The following is a 17,728-nucleotide window of genomic DNA, read 5'->3' as shown; positions in this document are numbered from 1 at the left end:
GAAACCAAATTGGAAAATATGCAAAAGATTCATCTGGACCACTTTAAGGAAGCAATGTATTTCTTAAAACAGAAACCGTTTTAAGAAATACTGTAAAAACTGAGTAACAGAAAAATAAATAACATCAAATTAATTTACGACAACTTGTTAAAAATGTGTGATTCGTAGAAGAGCCGTGATTTGTATGAGTATCTTCCCACTTATCTTTCAAGCTTCACTGTTTCTCTGTGTTTGCCTCAGTTTGTCCCTCCCTCAGCTGTCAATTTGTTTGTTCCTTCACTAAGTATCCTCACGTCTCTTCCTGTTGTTGTTGTTAACGGTTTTATTCTTCACAGACTTTTGTTTGGACTTCTCTGGAGCATCATTTGTAGATTCGTCTGCTTTCCCTGTGCACTATTCTTGAAAGCAGGTTCAACAAGCTCCGAGTCCAACAATTAACTCTGAGTTACTTAACTCAGCATTAATTCTGTTTACTCTGCATCTGACTATAAGCAGTAGACTTTGATGTAAAACATGCAAATATTGCTCTAAATGAATCAAAAAGGGGGTCGGGAGGGGATAAAATTCCTATAAGGTGAGATTTTATTTCAAAGAAAATGGTGCCCTCCCTGTACAACTGTTATTTTTAGTTGTGATTCTGTCTGCAGGTTTTGTATTTGTTCTAATGTTACAAGTGGCTCTGGCTTGAAAAAAGTAAGATCTAGATCAACTTTTTTACTTCCAGGAGGTGAAAACAGAAAAAAAGATCAGTAAATTATTGGTGTATCCTTGGTCGAGTCATCAGAAGGTTCGAAGTCCATCAGCTAGGGAACCTGCTTACCATGTGGAGACAGAACCCAGGTCAGGTCTTTAGATACACCGGGCCTGTATAATAAACACACTTGTCAATAGAAAATTGTACTTAGTAGTCAGTATAATCTTTTAATAATATAAGTTTGCATATGGTAGTGATAGGATGTGCGATCCTTAATAGTCTGCAAAGGCTTTGTGTGCATTCCAGAGTGCTCTGGCATTCACACCCACATCCTGGGAGCATGGGAGAGGTCTCTTGACAACACTAGTTGTATCCAGATAGTAGTTAAATACTTTCTGCAATATGATTTTTTAAAGTCCTTTGCATCAAAAATGTTAAAACATTAAAATTACTTTCTTTGTATAAAAGACATCCAGTTTAAGGTCAGGTTTATATATACATATAGCAGATTTCCAACAGTCCATGCTGCACAAAGTGCTAACAATGTAAAATGCCACTAAAATGAATAAAATGCACAACAATGATGAAGGAAAATCTAAAATAGAAAAAAGACAGTGCCACTAAATATACTTTATTTAAGAAAGAAAATTCAGCAATTGTTGCAAGAAGACCTAGAATTTCGATTACCTTAAGTCTAAATCTGTCAGAGGCACATATAAGACTTCTCTAGAAACATGTTTGATTTGCAGAAACAGATAAAAGGAATCAGCTTTCCTGACCTTCTCTTCCTACAGTATAATGGTTAAAATCATGAAGGCCAAAATAAGTAAATATTCAGAATTGAAGACATTTGTCCTCATTCTTACTATCACACTTCCTTATCATTTTCTTGCTTTCCTTGCTTCCATCATCATCACATCTAACAACTTCTTGCTCACTATCTGCATCACAAACATACCATATATAAGAATGAAGAATATTGGTCTGATCTTAAGCTGCTTAAAGCCTCATACCACCTTTAATGGCACAAACCACATCAGGGTGGGAGGTGTGGGATGTGGGGTTTGTAGGCTCAAAAGTCATGTCACACTGTAATTTGACAGTGTGACATGGAATGATAGGATGTCCCTGGCACAGCAACCTTTGTCATGTTGACCTGGCTGCACTCACCCTCTTTCTAATGAATTGAAGAAGATCACTTACTGGTATCTCTCAACTGGCATGTCCCTGGCACAGGAACCTTTGTCATGTTGACCTGGCTGCACTCACCCTCTTTCTAATGGTGTGAAGAAGATCACTTACTGGTATCTCTCAACTTCACCTACAAGTGCAGGCTCTTTTCAAAAATAATGAAAAAACAAAAACAAAAACCTGAGTGTTTTTTGCCATTTAGCCTGTTTGGTAGAAACCGTCATTGGTTAGTTTCCAAACCAACTCAGTAAATAAACATTTTATAGGAAGACCGATCAATGTAAGCTGAATAAATCTGGCCAAAGTTCTTCCTGTTGTTGTTATTATATAACATATATACATATATACATATATATACATACATATACATATACATATATATACACACATATATACATATATATACACACATATATACACATATATACACACATATATACACATATATATATACATATATATACAGTGTTGGGGAGTAACGGAATACATGTACCGCCGTTACGTATTTAAAATACAAAATATGAGTAACTGTATTCCGTTACAGTTACCGTTTAAAAAGGTGGTATTTAGAATACAGTTACTTTGTTGAAATAAATGGATTACACGGTGGTACTTCCCTGTTTCATATTGTGGCGGGTCAGGACTGTTTGGGTTTTGTTTGACAGCTACGTTCTGTTGTTCCAGGTGGCAGCGTTACTGTTGCCATAGTTACAGGGTGACGCTCTCTCTCTGCGTGTTTCCTGGGTGAGAGAGGCCTTGTTGTTGTTGTTGTTGTGCTAAGCTAATAGGCAGAATGCTACAGACATAGCTCTAAAGAATGTAGCATCATAGGCAGTGTAGTCCGTGCTGCAGGGAGAATGGACTGTCATACGTTATACGTCTGTGAGCGAGGAGGGAGAAAAAGGAAAAATACTAGCTGTCATTGAGCAAAAACGGGAGCTGGAAGCATGTAAATATAATAATAACCACTGCAGCCAAGAAGAGAGCCTGACGAGCCCAGTTGTAAGTAAGCTATTAAGACTCGACTGTACACCGTGTTTGTGTTTTCCTCCGAAACAAGTTCTGTTGGAGCAGCCTTTCAACGCCTCTCTCTGTCTCTCGCTAGCAAAGTTGACCCAGACAACAAAGTAAAGCTAGTTTTCGGCTACGAGCCCGACACGAACCCACCGTATTAGTCAGAGGTCCCTTTACTACGGTTCGGAGCCGCGGACCTTCAGTAACAGTAATAAATCACACAGCAATAGTACATTCATGTAGTTTTAAAAAGCATGATAATATATTAAGTAATCCAAAGTATTCAGAATACGTTACTCGCATCGAGTAACGTAACGGAATACGTTACAGAATACATTTTGGGGCATGTATTCTGTATTCTGTATTGGAATACATTTTAAAAGTAACCTTCCCAACACTGTATATATACACATATATATATACATATATATACACATATATACATATACACATATACATATACACATATACATATACACATATACATATACACATATACATATACACATATACATTAGATTAGATAAAACTTTATTAATCCCTCGGGTGGGTTCCTCTGGGAAATTTTGTTTTCCAAAAAGCGACTGGGAGATGATTGGAAGGAGGGGGGGAAGATGTCCTGCTGCTGAGAGAGGGATTGGAGGAGGGGGGTGTCATCATAGTGTCAGGAAGGGGTGGAAGCAAGGGAGGTAGGAGAGTGGGGGGAGGGCTCTGTAGTAAAGGTGAGGGTGAGGGTGGGGGGGTTGTGGGCTGGTCAAACCTGTTGAAGAAATTGTTGAGTTCGTTTGCCTTCTCCACAGTCCCCCCCACTGTGCTGTTCTTGGTGTTGTGGCCTGTGATGGTTTTCACACCATTCCAGACCTCCCTCATATTGTTCCTCTCCAACTTCTGCTCCACCTTCCTCCTGTAGGTGTCCTTCGCTTCCCTCAGGCAGCGTTTCACCTATATATACATATATACACATATATATATACATATATATACACATATATATATACATATATACACATATATATATACATATATACACATATATATATACATATATACACATATATATATACATATATACACATATATACATACATATATACACATATATACATACATATACATATATACATATACACATATACATATATACATATACATATATATATACATATACACATATATATACATATACACAATGTGTTAAGCCAACACATTGCCAGTCTTCCTCATTGCATTGTTTCTTTTGTTCTTCCAATTTTGTTCTTCCAATCATAAGGCTCTAATGACAGTTGTTTTCTGATGACATAGGACAGGGCTCCCGACCAAATTTTGCAGTGGTGCGACTAAAAATTAATATTGACCAACTGTTCGGGTAGAAAAAAAAAAAAAATCTCTGCAACTCTCCGTGTGGTCAACAACAGACACACATTATGCCCCTATCGTGGACTAAACCAATCAGAGATAGTCAGGGGCGGGACCTCTCTGATTGGCCGTGGTCCAGTTGAAAGTGCAGGTGGAAGAGCAGGGCTCTAGACTAACTTTTTGATATGGGCGCACCGGTCCGGCACTCAAATTTTTAAACCACATCGCTTAACACCACAGTTTTACATGTGCACTTTCTTGGGGGGGGGGAAAGTGCTTAAAGTGATTTGTCAATATTGTAGAAAATGTTAAACTTAGTCATCATCTCGGCCTCCTCTGATGACCTGTTTGCTGCTGTCTGTTGCTGAAAGGCAGTGGAGAGAAGGGACACTTGGACAGTGCATTTATTGCAGCATATAATGTGTTTCCCTGATACACTGTGCTTTTTCAGCATTCAAAGATTGATGGCACCGTGTCAGAGCACTGGCTATGAATTTCAGACAGATCAGGCCTTAACAAAAAAGTTATCAATAGTTATTTTCATCTTTTCTTATTGCCCACAGCTACATCCACTTCTCTCAGGCCTAGGCTGCTCACTAGGGCTGGGTGTCATCACTATTCTGCCCTCCCTGTACGTTGATTCCCAGTTTGGCAGATAGATAAACAGTTCTTCAAAAGGAGAAGCAAAGGCTTCCAGTTCTCATTGCAGGGTTTATTTGTCTCCCTAATGAAGGCACTGTAAAACTACAAACATAAGAAAAGCATATTAAAACATACATTTGGAACATAATATATTTCTCACATTACAAAGTACAGACTGAAGACTTAACAACTTGAATTATAGCTGGTATAACCAAGAAAAATAAATGAAAACATGTTAACTCCAAATCCCGCTAGCTTGATGCTAACACATAATGGAATATCCTATTGACATGCTAACACAATTAGCATCGGCAGTGCAGCTAACCCGCCGGCTTCAAATATGAGCGTCAACAACCCATTTTACATCACATGCTTAACATGAACACAGAATACAATTGTACTTACAAGCATATATTTCTCATGCTCCAGTACAGCCAGGGGTTCCATTACCTGGCTGGTATTGTTAGTGATTAATTGTTGGATTAGGAATTTAAAATAGGGTAATAAAGAAAAACACATTAGTTCTTATGGAGTCTTTTATTGGGTTTATTTGACATACGATTAAATTTACAGCTTGTGAAGGTGAAGAGACAGGGGGACTGGCAATCCTACCTGTGTCAGAGAAGAGACAAAGTTAGAGCTGCTTGCAGTTAATCATTTGTCAATAACCTAAATATATGTGAAATGAGAACTTATAAAGGTACTCACCTGTCCTGGTTGCTTCTTGCAGGATGTGGAGCAAAAGAGTGAAAGCGGCTCAATCACCTGTTTAAGAGCTCTTGGAGCAGACCAGTGTGCCAGGTTAGGGAGTATGGATAAAGAGGGTTTTAATTTGTATAGTAATGGGTGAAGCTTATGTTATTGGTTTGTTTATAGAAGGTGTTGGAAATATGTATATGTTTGTTATGTGCTTTAATGTTATTGTATGTTTGTTTGTGTGGAGGGTTATGTTTTCATTTTGATTAGTTAACCCCCATACTTGGGCTATTCCGATATTCCAATATTCTTCATTCTTATATATGGTCTGTTTGTGATGCAGATAGTGAGTAAGAAGTTGTTAGATGTGATGATGATGGAAACAAGGAAAGCAAGAAAATGATAAGGAAGTGTGATAGTAACAATGAGGACAAATGTCTTCAATTCGGAATATTTACTTATTTTGGCCTTCATGATTTTAACCATTATACTGTAGGAAGAGAAGGTCAGGAAAGCTGATTCCTTTTATCTGTTTCTGCAAATCAAACATGTTTCTAGAGAAGTCTTATATGTGCCTCTGACAGATTTAGACTTAAGGTAATCGAAATTCTAGGTCTTCTTGCAACAATTGCTGAATTTTCTTTCTTAAATAAAGTATATTTAGTGGCACTGTATTTTTTTCTATTTTAGATTTTCCTTCATCATTGTTGTGCATTTTATTCATTTTAGTGGCATTTTACATTGTTAGCACTTTGTGCAGCATGGACTGTTGGAAATCTGCTATATGTATATATAAACCTGACCTTAAACTGGATGTCTTTTATACAAAGAAAGTAATTTTAATGTTTTAACATTTTTGATGCAAAGGACTTTAAAAAAAAATCATATTGCAGAAAGTATTTAACTACTATCTGGATACAACTAGTGTTGTCAAGAGACCTCTCCCATGCTCCCAGGATGTGGGTGTGAATGCCAGAGCACTCTGGAATGCACACAAAGCCTTTGCAGACTATTAAGGATCGCACATCCTATCACTACCATATGCAAACTTATATTATTAAAAGATTATACTGACTACTAAGTACAATTTTCTATTGACAAGTGTGTTTATTATACAGGCCCGGTGTATCTAAAGACCTGACCTGGGTTCTGTCTCCACATGGTAAGCAGGTTCCCTAGCTGATGGACTTCAAACCTTCTGATGACTCAACCAAGGATACACGAATAATTTACTGATCTTTTTTTCTGTTTCCACCTCCTGGAAGTAAAAAAGTTGATCTAGATCTTACTTTTTTCAAGCCAGGGCCACTTGTAACATTATAACAAATACAAAACCTGCTGAAAGAATCACAACTAAAAATAACAGTTGTACAAGGAGGGCACCATTTTCTTTGAAATAACATCTCACCTTATAGGAATTTTATCCCCTCCCGACCCCCTTTTTGATTCATTTAGAGCAATATTTGCATGTTAAGTCTACTGCTTATAGTCAGATGCAGAGTAAACAGAATTAATGCTGAGTTAAGTAACTCGGAGTTAATTGTTGGACTCGGAGCTTGTTGAACCTGCTTTCAAGAATAGTGCACAGGGAAAGCAGACGAATCTACAAATGATGCTCCAGAAAAGTCCAAACAAAAGTCTGTGAAGAATAAAACCGTTAACAACAACAACAGGAAGAGACGTGAGGATACTTAGTGAAGGAACAAACAAATTGGCAGCTGAGGGAGGGACAAACTGAGGCAAACACAGAGAAACAGTGAAGCTTGAAAGATAAGTGGGAAGATACTCATACAAATCATGGCTCTTCTACGAATCACACATTTTTAACAAGTTGTCGTAAATTAATTTGATGTTATTTATTTTTCTGTTACTCAGTTTTTATATTTATTTTTTTCTTTTATAACTTGTTTTTTGTCTGTCCAGCATCACAACTCAGGTGAGTTCTGAAGAACTCCTGGATCTTCTTCCACAGGTGGACCTCAGCTGCTGCGTGTGCCTTGGGTTCACCTCCCCACGAGGATAAATACCTAAAATATCCATGTGCAGCAGAAGGGCAGAAGGGTTCATAAGGTGGCTCCAGCAAGTGTCCAGCTCCAGGGTAAGACACACTCTCAAAGTTCTCCTTTCCATGACGCTTCAGTCTCTCCACCATCTGGTCCATGTATGCCTTACTGCAGTCATACCCTAATGGTGAGAGAATCTTCTGTTTCTTGTAATAGAGAGGAACCCCCACATTGGCACTGCAGCCATTGATGCATACTGCAGCCTTGACACCTGGCACAAAGGTAGCAAGTGAGAGTGCAAGGTCTGCTGCCTTTGATCTTGCTACTATGCCAACTCTGCCCACCTGTGAAATAACACAAACTAAAGCTGATAAAATTTATAGAAACACTTCGAGCTTAAGACTGACTTCATTTGTTAAACCTTTTATGCACTTTGAGAGTGTGACCATTCATCATCCCTGCAAATGAAATGGATAAGGCATTATTGCTAGTGAAGACAAACCTTAGATGGCAAAATTAACCCTTTCATGCATAAATTACGACAACCTCAATCAGGATTTTTTTCTTGAGTGTTTCTATTCATCTTTAGGCATAAAAAAATGAATACAAATATTTGAGAATAAAATATCCTGATTGAGGTTGTCATAATTCATGCATGACAGGGTTAAATAACAATAATTACAATGAAACACGTCATATATCTATAGTAACATTAAACGACCAGTGGGTGGCAGGGTATGGAGTGATACATCAGTGTCCAATGTAGTGGCTTATGTGCAAGTATACCAACAACACTGACACAAATACAAGAAAATTGCCTTTGAATAGCTGTTCACTGTAGTGACCAAATTCAAATTCAAATTCAAATTCAAATTTTTATTTGTCACATACCCAGTCATACACAGTATGATATGTAGTGAAATGCTTGGACAACTGCTCGTGACCTAAAGAAAAAAGAAAAGGCTGTGAATAAGATAGGAAATAAATAAATATGAAAATAAAAAAGGGTAAATTTAACCAGGAAGGAATAAAATAAAATATAAAAAAATTAAGTTAAGAATGAGATAACTGTACAACACAAATTAGAATGAAGGGTAAATTTAACTGGGAAAGAATAAGATAAAATATATAAATTAAAGTTGAAAATAAGATAACTGTACAACAAAATACAAAGTATAGACATTTATAAGAATGTAAGAGAAATATAAATATATATACACACAATAACAGCAGCTGCAATCCACATTATACAGTGTCTTGTGCAGTGCAAATATGCTTAAAGTGATGAAGTGTAAACAAATGTCCAGAATGTCCAGTGTGTGTGTAAGAACTATATGTGTGGGTCAGTACTGTGTGGTGGTGTGATTGAGAGACCGTATCGCCTGCGGGAAGAAGCTCCTCCTCAGTCTCTCTGTGTTGGTCTTCAGGGAGCGGAATCGCTTTCCTGACCTCAACAGAGAGAACAGTCCGTTGTTGGGATGGCTGAGGTCCTTCACGATCTTCCTGGCCTTGGTCCAGCACCGCCTGCTGTAGATTGAGTGCAGGTCAGGGAGCTCGGAGCGGATGGTGCGCTCAGCTGAACGCACAACCCTCTGTAGAGCTCGTCTGTCCTGCATGGTGCTGTTCCCGAACCAGGTTAAGATGTTTCCCGTCAGGATGCTCTCTATGGTGCAGGAGTAAAAGTTCCTGAGCACCTTGGGGGGCAGTCGGAAGTCTCTCAAGCGTCTGAGGTGGTAGAGACGCTGACAGGCCTTTTTCACCACGGTGTTGATGTGACAGGACCATGACAGGTCCTGCGTGATGTGAACTCCGAGGTATTTGAAGCTGTCCACTCTCTCCACTGGGCACTCGTTGATGACGGGGGTCTGGTAGTTCCTCTCCTGCTTAGTGCTGAAGTCCACTATCAACTCCTTTGTCTTACTGACGTTTAGAAGGAGGTTGTTCCTCTGGCACCAGTTCTCCAGATTCCTAATCTCCTTCAGGTAGGGCGTCTCGTTGTTGTCAGAGATCAGGCCCACCACGACGGTGTCGTGACCACTATGGATGAAAGGGTTCATTTAGAAATGAAAGAGTCAAACATTCATAATAATATATTTTGTATGTGACATTCTTTAAATTATCATATTTAATTAAATAAAACAATAAAGTTCATAGTTATTTTTGCTATGTACCTGGATTTTATCCTTTTAGATACCAATTAAGCTGATCTACTGTAGTAAACTGGATTTTTGTAGAAAAAAATGAAATTGTTCATATTTTAAGTTCAACCAACAAGATTATAGTCAATAATTACTGAGATTTTGAAAAAACAGGTAGGTTGATTTTATTGTTAGCTTAGCCAGACCAATTCCCCATATTTGGGTTCTGTGCTGGGCTGGCTGCAGCTTTATGTTTGGAGAAACTAATTCACTTATCCAAATCTCTAACCAAAAGAAAATAAGAAATGTTCTCAGAATGTGACCGTTTTAGTTGATTTTTTCCTTATTAAGAGCATTGGGGACCCTATTAGCTGGAGAAATCCAGCAGCTGAATTTCAGGGTCCACAAAAAAGAAACAAATACATGTTTCTGGAAAAGGCAAAACTTCTTCAGACCTTACGAGTGCTCATTAAAATAACTCACCTTAGGTTGTTGTTTTAAGAAATCCATTGCTTCCTTAAAGTGGTCCAGATGAATCTTTTGCATATTTTCAGATTTGGCTTCGATCACACATATAGAGAGGACGACAAAGCCTTTGTTAGCCAGTAGACTGGCTCTTGTCTCAGATCTCAATGTAGACATATCCAAGACAGCGGGAAAAAGACCTTCTCCTAGAACATGGTAGACACAAAATTTTCTTCTGTCAATGAAAAAAAAAACCTTTTTCATTTTTAATTTCTAGTTTTCTTTAAGATCTAATCTTTGTCACTTTATTGTGTGACTAAATAAAAGAACAATAGAAAGACAGCAGTTACAGCCATAACTGAATAAAAGCTTGACACCCTTTGAACTTTAAACTAGTTGACAGATGGACTGAAATGAAAACTGATGACGTGACAACGAACAAAGGAAACTGAGGACCTAAATACACAGGATAACAAGCGGGAACACCTGGGAAACAACACTTGGCATAATCTAAATGATTAGACAGTGGAAGCAAAACTGAACACCAAGCACATGAGACAATGACTATCTAAATACAACTGAAAACACATTGAGATGCGACTACAGCTGTGTCTCAATTCAGGGGCTGCATCCTTTGGAGGACCCGGCCTTCATGGTCTACGTGGGCCGGGTCCTCTGAAGACTGAGAAGGCCGGAAGTGCGAGGCTGTGAAGTGGGATGGTCTAGCCTTCAGATTTGTGCCACTGCTGTCTCGGTGAAGCTTAATAAACTCAGCAGTCTGCTCCTTGCTATATAAAATATAACAATGATATTAGAGTAAATTCTCTACCATCTCAAATTTCTATTTAATCAGTTTTCTGTTTGTCGTTTATTCAGCTGTATGAAAACTGTAACGTTAATCTCAGCCGAACAGATTTACTTGGGAACAAATAAAATACTGAAAAAAGCCAAACAATAACATTAAGTTATCTAACTGACTTATATATCATGTTTAACCTGAGTAGCAGAAGACACAGGGTCTGAAACGATTGTGCTGGGAGTTCAGTGTTCTCGCCGGCTCTAGTGAGCCTTAACCACCTCGTCAGCTATCGAGCTGGTGGGTAACAGACGTCTCTGAAAACATTGGAGCACTTTTGCAAATATGTGATGTCTTGATAAACCGAGCAGATATTTGAAGTTCTCGCTTGAAAATATGTTAAAAGTTTATTTTGTGACCCAGAAAGAGTAATATTTCAAACTCTTTAGCCGTGCTCCTCTGCCATTGCCCCATTTGAAAATTATTTTTATATTATTATAAAAATGTTATAAATACTAATTTAATTAATACAGTATTGCAAAGAGTAATAGTAATAATATTACAGCTACACAGGTGCCACCATTGTTGGAAATGGGAACTTGCTGTTATGCGCTATGAATTCTGGGATAGATTAGGCCACGAAGGATACACCCAACCCATCCTTCAAATTCGGGGAAATGAAGGATGCATTTGTCGGCCGCATTTGGAAAAAGCCTTCGAATTGGGACAGCCTTCATTGCGTCTGTGTGATGTAATCGGCCTGCAAATGCGGCCTCCAAAGGATGCATCCCCTGAACTGAGACATAGCCTACATCACACAACTTGATGATGGCAGACATGACAGAGCTAAAAGAGAGTGAGCTCGAGTGATGGACAGAGGAAGATATATCACAGAGATGAGGAAACAAACATAGAGACAAAGACCAATACTATGGAACGCCAGGACTGCCATAATGAATTAATTAAATACACCATTAAATAATTAATTAAATGTGTCAATAATTAATTAAAATGGGAAATAATTAATTAAATAAATAGTTATGACACATGTAATTAATTAATTATTGACACATTTAATTAATTATTTATGTATTTCACATTTTAATTAATTATTGACACATTTAATTAATTATTGACACATTTAATTAAATATTTATTGACACATTTAATTAATTATTTATGTATTTCACATTTTAATTAATTATTGACACATTTAATTAATTATTTAATGATATATTTATTTATTTCATTTTGGCAGTCCTGGCGCCTGGCTCTCATCATGAAATAATTTTATCTGTCAACCTCACCCATCAAACTCAGGGGGCGGGGTTAACGCTGATCGACTCAAAACCATTGCTTTGGCCTGGTGGCCATTGTTTTTAGCACACAACAACTAGCATGTGGAAACTAACAGAACTGAACTTTGAAAAACCCTGTTTGTGTGTGTCACCAAATACAGTTTTAATATTTTTTTAGCCGAGAATGTAGTGGTTTAATCTTCATGTGTCTGGTCGGTTTCTCAAGATACAGCCTCTTTGCAAAAGTGCTTCGATGATTTCGGAGATGTCTGCCCAGTCTCACGGCAAAGCGTGGATAGACCCGCTTGCCTCGCAAGCAATCGAGCTGTTATTACCACAGACAAAGCTCAGGCCCCGGTACACATCTGTAATAACCCCCGCTGACACGGACTTCTTTTACTGAGGTTATATTTATCAGGGTTTTATTTCCTGATGTTCTTATGTGTCCTATGTGTTTCAGTCGCCAATTCTGAATTATAACTAACATTAAAAACATGTTTAAGGAGGAGAGAGAGCAAATAAATTCGATTAACAGCTGATCTTTGGGTTTTTGTTCAGTAATCAGCGTGACCTGTGTATAAACGCATAAAAGAGATAACGTTGGTGTTTCCTCATGTAGTAACTGCTGGCTTTAACTGTACAAAGGTTGTTCGACACTATGACACACATACAGACTTTATGATGTTCGGCTAATATTTTTATTGTGAATATTAATCATGAGGGTAAACTGACCTGTACACCACAGAGCGAGGTCAGCATATCCACGATATCTTCAGCTCTCTGAGGTAACACAGAGTTTCCCAGCTGACTAATCTAACTGTCATCTACGAATAATTCACGGGTCATATCAATATGATTTTACAGAAAAGCATCCTTATTACTGCCAACTATTCCAGAGACGTGAAAATCTACAGCATAAAGAACACAAAAATATAGCAGTCTAACGCAACACTGTAACAGAGATGAACGCGTCAGTTTGTCAAAGTGGAATGAAAGCGATTGGTTGAACAGGTGTTCGTGATCTGTGTTTTCTGCATTTTCATCAGCGTAAGAGACTCAGCAGTTAGAACAGTTATACATTTAATAAATTACCAAATGAACGCAAGAAACGAGCAAACCTGTTCCCACAGTTTGAGTTTGTGTTCCCTCAGCTGCAGACTCGCTGCTGTTTAAATGTTTGAGAGGAAGATTAGATATAAAACATGCGTCAAACATAGACTCAGTCTGCGTTCACATTTGATATGAGGCCAGGATGGATAATGGCTGTGTCCTGTTTTAAGATCATACATGTAAAATTGTTGTCTGACCTCCGTCGATCCAGCCGCTCAGAGTTAACTGAAGTTAACCTGGATAAATTATAGTTAAGGAGTATCACAGATAACACCCACGTGAGCTGTGTGACTGTTCACTACTACACTGAAATCAGTAGGCTATTACTGAAATACACGTGCTATTTCATAAACTATGATGTAAAGTCCTACTAATATGTTTAGTTTTAAAGGACACCTTCCTGCCTTATTAGCAGTATTAGTTTTCTTCTAACATCCAGAAGTCTGCACCATGTGTTTCATAGTTTGTAACAAACCTTTGACAGTTAAACATAACATGACCGAAAAAGCAAAAAAATAAATAAATGAATAAAAAAGAGAGAGAGAGAGAAAAAAATCACACAAATTATATGTTAACCTCGTTTATTTTTAGTTAAGTAAACTCTAAAAATTCTAACAAATCGCTGGTGCTTAGAAAACCTATTAAAAAACAGATGATATAATATTTCTGTCCAGGTTGCAGTCTGCATTATGAACATGTAGTTGGAAACTCTGCTCCTCTCGGTGGAAATGCGCCTTCTCTTTCCTCTTTGTATAAAAACATTTTAAAAGTCAGTTTAATCTCAAAATTTACTGTTAAATCCAAAACACACCAGATAAAGAAAAGCGAATGGTTCAGTCTAACACATGTGCCAGTGAACCATTAAACGTCTGTAAAACGGTGCAGTTATGAAACGTAACTTTAACCTCAGCCAAACCGATTTGCTCAGTTGTAAATAAAACAGCGAAGTAAACGTGACCCGACAGACAGAACCTGAGTGAATTAAGTCCAGCGTTTAACCACTGAGAGCTAAAACTCAGGTGAGGTTTCAAAGCTGTGTGCCGGTGATTGGACATCAGCCGCTGATAAAGTGGGTTCGCCTATAAAGTGCTCTGTTGGGAAACAAGCTCCAGCAGCTCTGCGCTCGGGAAAAACTATATTTACTTATCTTGTGCAGAAAAATGTGCTGAGGTTGCGTAATATCGAGCACCGGCTGCCCAGTTAAACTGTGACTATCACCAGGTAACGTGGGCGTGTTTCTTGAATTAGCAGCAGGTGTTAAACAGCTGACAGGTGAGGAGGAGGATGCATGCAGGTAAACTGAGGGCCTGTTGAGCTGATCGCTGGTTTCGTGAGAAAAATGTCAGCTCGTTCTTTATGTTACAGAAGCACAGAGACACAAGACCAGGCGGAAAGAGACGATCGTTCGGTGAAAATGAGAATCTGCGAATGCAACATGTGGAACACGGAGAGTGGAATATGTAAACAAACCGGTTAACGTAACCTCCTCGGTGCACTCTGCATGCTGACTGTTAGCAGAGCTACTGAAATCTCTGAAAACATCTGAGCACCTTTGCAAACATGTTCTATGTTGACAACCTGACCCGACATGTGAAGATTACAGCGCGACATTCGCAGCTAAAACACTGTTAAAAGTGTAGTTGGTGACAGAAAAACGGGGTATTTTAAAACTACACCACCAACAATGCTGCCTGTGATTTGAAATGCATTCTGGGATACCTGGCTGCCCCAAGTCTACACAAGCAATCGATTATCTAGGATCGACCTGTTTTGACTTACTTTGCACGGCAACCAATCAAATGTTAGAGAAGCTGCATGGGCAGCGTTAACCCCGCCCCCTGCGTTTGATGGGTGAGGTTGACAGATAAAATTATTTCATGATGAGAGCCAGGCGCCAGGACTGCCAAAATGAAATAAATAAATATATCATTAAATAATTAATTAAATGTGTCAATAATTAATTAAAATGTGAAATACATAAATAATTAATTAAATGTGTCAATAATTAATTAATTACATGTGTCATAACTATTTATTTAATTAATTATTTCCCATTTTAATTAATTATTGACACATTTAATTAATTATTTAATGGTGTATTTAATTAATTCATTATGGCAGTCCTGGCGTTCCATACAATACACATAAACTTGACAAAGACAGAAGGGATAAAGAGAGACTACTGAAACGATAGGTAAATAAGGGACAAGACAAGGAGGAAAAAGGAACCTAACAATAACAAACAAGAAATTATGAACCAGGATTAAAGATAAACTCAGGGTAAAAAGAACTAAACTCAGGACTACACTGTAAAAAGCTAAAATCATTTCTTACAGCAAAGGAAACAATCATAAATCCACAAGAAACCCAAACATTAGGTCAAAGACCCAGGACCATTACAATTGTATTTGTTCTGAAACACTCATCGGGCTGTCATTTAATTAAAATAAAGAGAGAAAGCTTGGAACAACTGCAGTACCTGGAGGAGTGAACAGGACTCCACTAATGTTCCCCTCTTTGACAGGAACCCGACTGACCCCATCTCCAATCAGAACCCTCTCATTTGTCTCTTCTGCCAGTATCCTGCCTTCCTCCTCGTGCACAGAAAAATTCACCAACTGAGGCTCCAGAGACTTTATCTTTTGAAACCTTTTGTGCATGGTGTCTGGCCTCATGGACCACATGAGACCCATAGGTTCTACTCCAACGTAGGTCCCACCAAGTGAGGGATCTCTGTTCAGGTCGACCTCCCCACTGCCATCAGCCCTGTAGGTGGCCGAGGAGCTGAACACCACTCCCTTCTCATCAGTTAATCTGGCTCTCATGGTGACCGCCTGTCTGGACCTCAACCCTTCCACCTTCACCTTAATGGGTTCATCATACAGGCACCTGGCTCTTGGTAGCAGCCTCAGTCTGACTTGGGAAGACATCTTTTCTGAAAGAAAAAAATGTATATTATTTTGAAACGCCTCTCTGTCAGACTACCTGTTGTAAGGAGACAGTAGATGGAAGATCAAGTTAGAAATCTAACTTCAGTAAGTCAGTTTTGAGAGGCATAAATCCAGTGTGCATTCAAAAGTGTCATACACCTTGCCTGATGCAATGATTTAATTAAGAAAAGGATGCACTAACACATTGACCCACTTGCAAGGACTCCAGAAATAGGCAAAAGTGACCTCTAAAACAACCCATTGAAGAAGGTTGATGAGTAAGACAAAGATTAACAAAGTCAGTGAGGGGGAACACAAAACAAAAGTGTCACGCAGGTTAAACAGTACTTAACACAAAAACGTGACAGCAACTGAAAAATCAGCTGATAGTAGCGCAAGTAAAACTGGAACCAATAAGCAGGACTGATGGGCAGACAGACTAATGATCACAAGGAACTGAACTACTGGGCACCGGTTTGCTACAAGAACCGGTTCTCAGTTCCCATCTCTAGTATGGAAGATCAGTGTGCTACTTTAACAGCTATGATCACCAATACAACACTTTATCATCAACTAATGCTGAAGAACTGGATTCAGTCATGACTGAAACATTACTTCAATGGGTTTCCATTACTTCAATGAAACATTACTTCAACTTCAATGGGTTTACATTGTTGTGCTTGAGAAACACCAATGAAAAAGAGAAAAAGATTGGACTTTATGAATGTAAGATAAAAACTCCCCTTACACAATACTTTTTGTAAGAAGATTCAGAGACAGATTGATCCATATTATATATTGTTTTATGTTTTCAGACAAACAGAGAGACAGATAAAGACTGAAGGGTGCCATTGCTACCATGCAGTGTTTAAAATAATCCACTGTCCCAATTTGTGCTCAGTGTGCATGAAATGCTTTACACCAAACTCCACTCAAAAAATTTGTCAATTTAAATACGTATCATTAGCAAGCAAGCAACCACACTATAAGTGCCCACTGTTAATTCAACAGGCTGTTAATATTAGATCCATTCCAGACAGTGGCAGTAATATTTTACACTGGGCAGCAAATCAGCACAGCAGGATCTTTCAGAGTGAGACAGAAACTCTGTGTCCTATTTTTTGTTAAATTTTAATAGCTCTTGCACAGCCACTGTTAATGTGATACCTTTGCACCAGATACCCTCCCATGCACCCATCAGTAAAGATTTCTTTTATAAAGTATAAAGTACTCAGATACACCTTTCTGTACTCCTTACAGGACAATAAACCACTGATAAAAATAATTTCTGTAGTTAACACGAGAACACTCAACCATTGGAGGTTATGTGAGGCCTGGGAGGTGGGACTGCTGGAAAATTAAAACATTACGGCTTGAGTTCCACAAAGCTCAAGG

At 38.3% G+C, this 17,728-nt stretch overlaps 1 protein-coding gene across 1 annotated transcript; it reads right to left on the bottom strand.

Annotated features, from left to right (window-relative positions):
- Window positions 1-7,490: 7,490 nt before the first annotated feature.
- LOC148097682 (acyl-coenzyme A thioesterase 5-like) lies at window positions 7,491-16,534 on the bottom strand. Its single transcript, XM_087831568.1, has 3 exons — window positions 15,883-16,534; window positions 10,195-10,405; window positions 7,491-7,932 (listed from the first exon to the last, which is right to left on the bottom strand). Exons 1-3 carry the CDS (start codon window positions 16,331-16,333, stop codon window positions 7,491-7,493), a joined length of 1,104 nt encoding a protein of 367 aa, XP_087687694.1. The 5' UTR covers window positions 16,334-16,534.
- Between the last annotated feature and the right edge of the window lie 1,194 nt (window positions 16,535-17,728).

Source organism: Neolamprologus brichardi, chromosome 18, assembly GCF_056152115.1.
Source record: "Neolamprologus brichardi isolate AB-2024 chromosome 18, ASM5615211v1, whole genome shotgun sequence".
Taxonomy (NCBI): Eukaryota; Metazoa; Chordata; class Actinopteri; order Cichliformes; family Cichlidae; genus Neolamprologus; species Neolamprologus brichardi.
The sequence above is the reverse complement of the archived record's forward strand: the minus strand, read 5'-3'. Positions and strand labels throughout refer to the sequence as shown.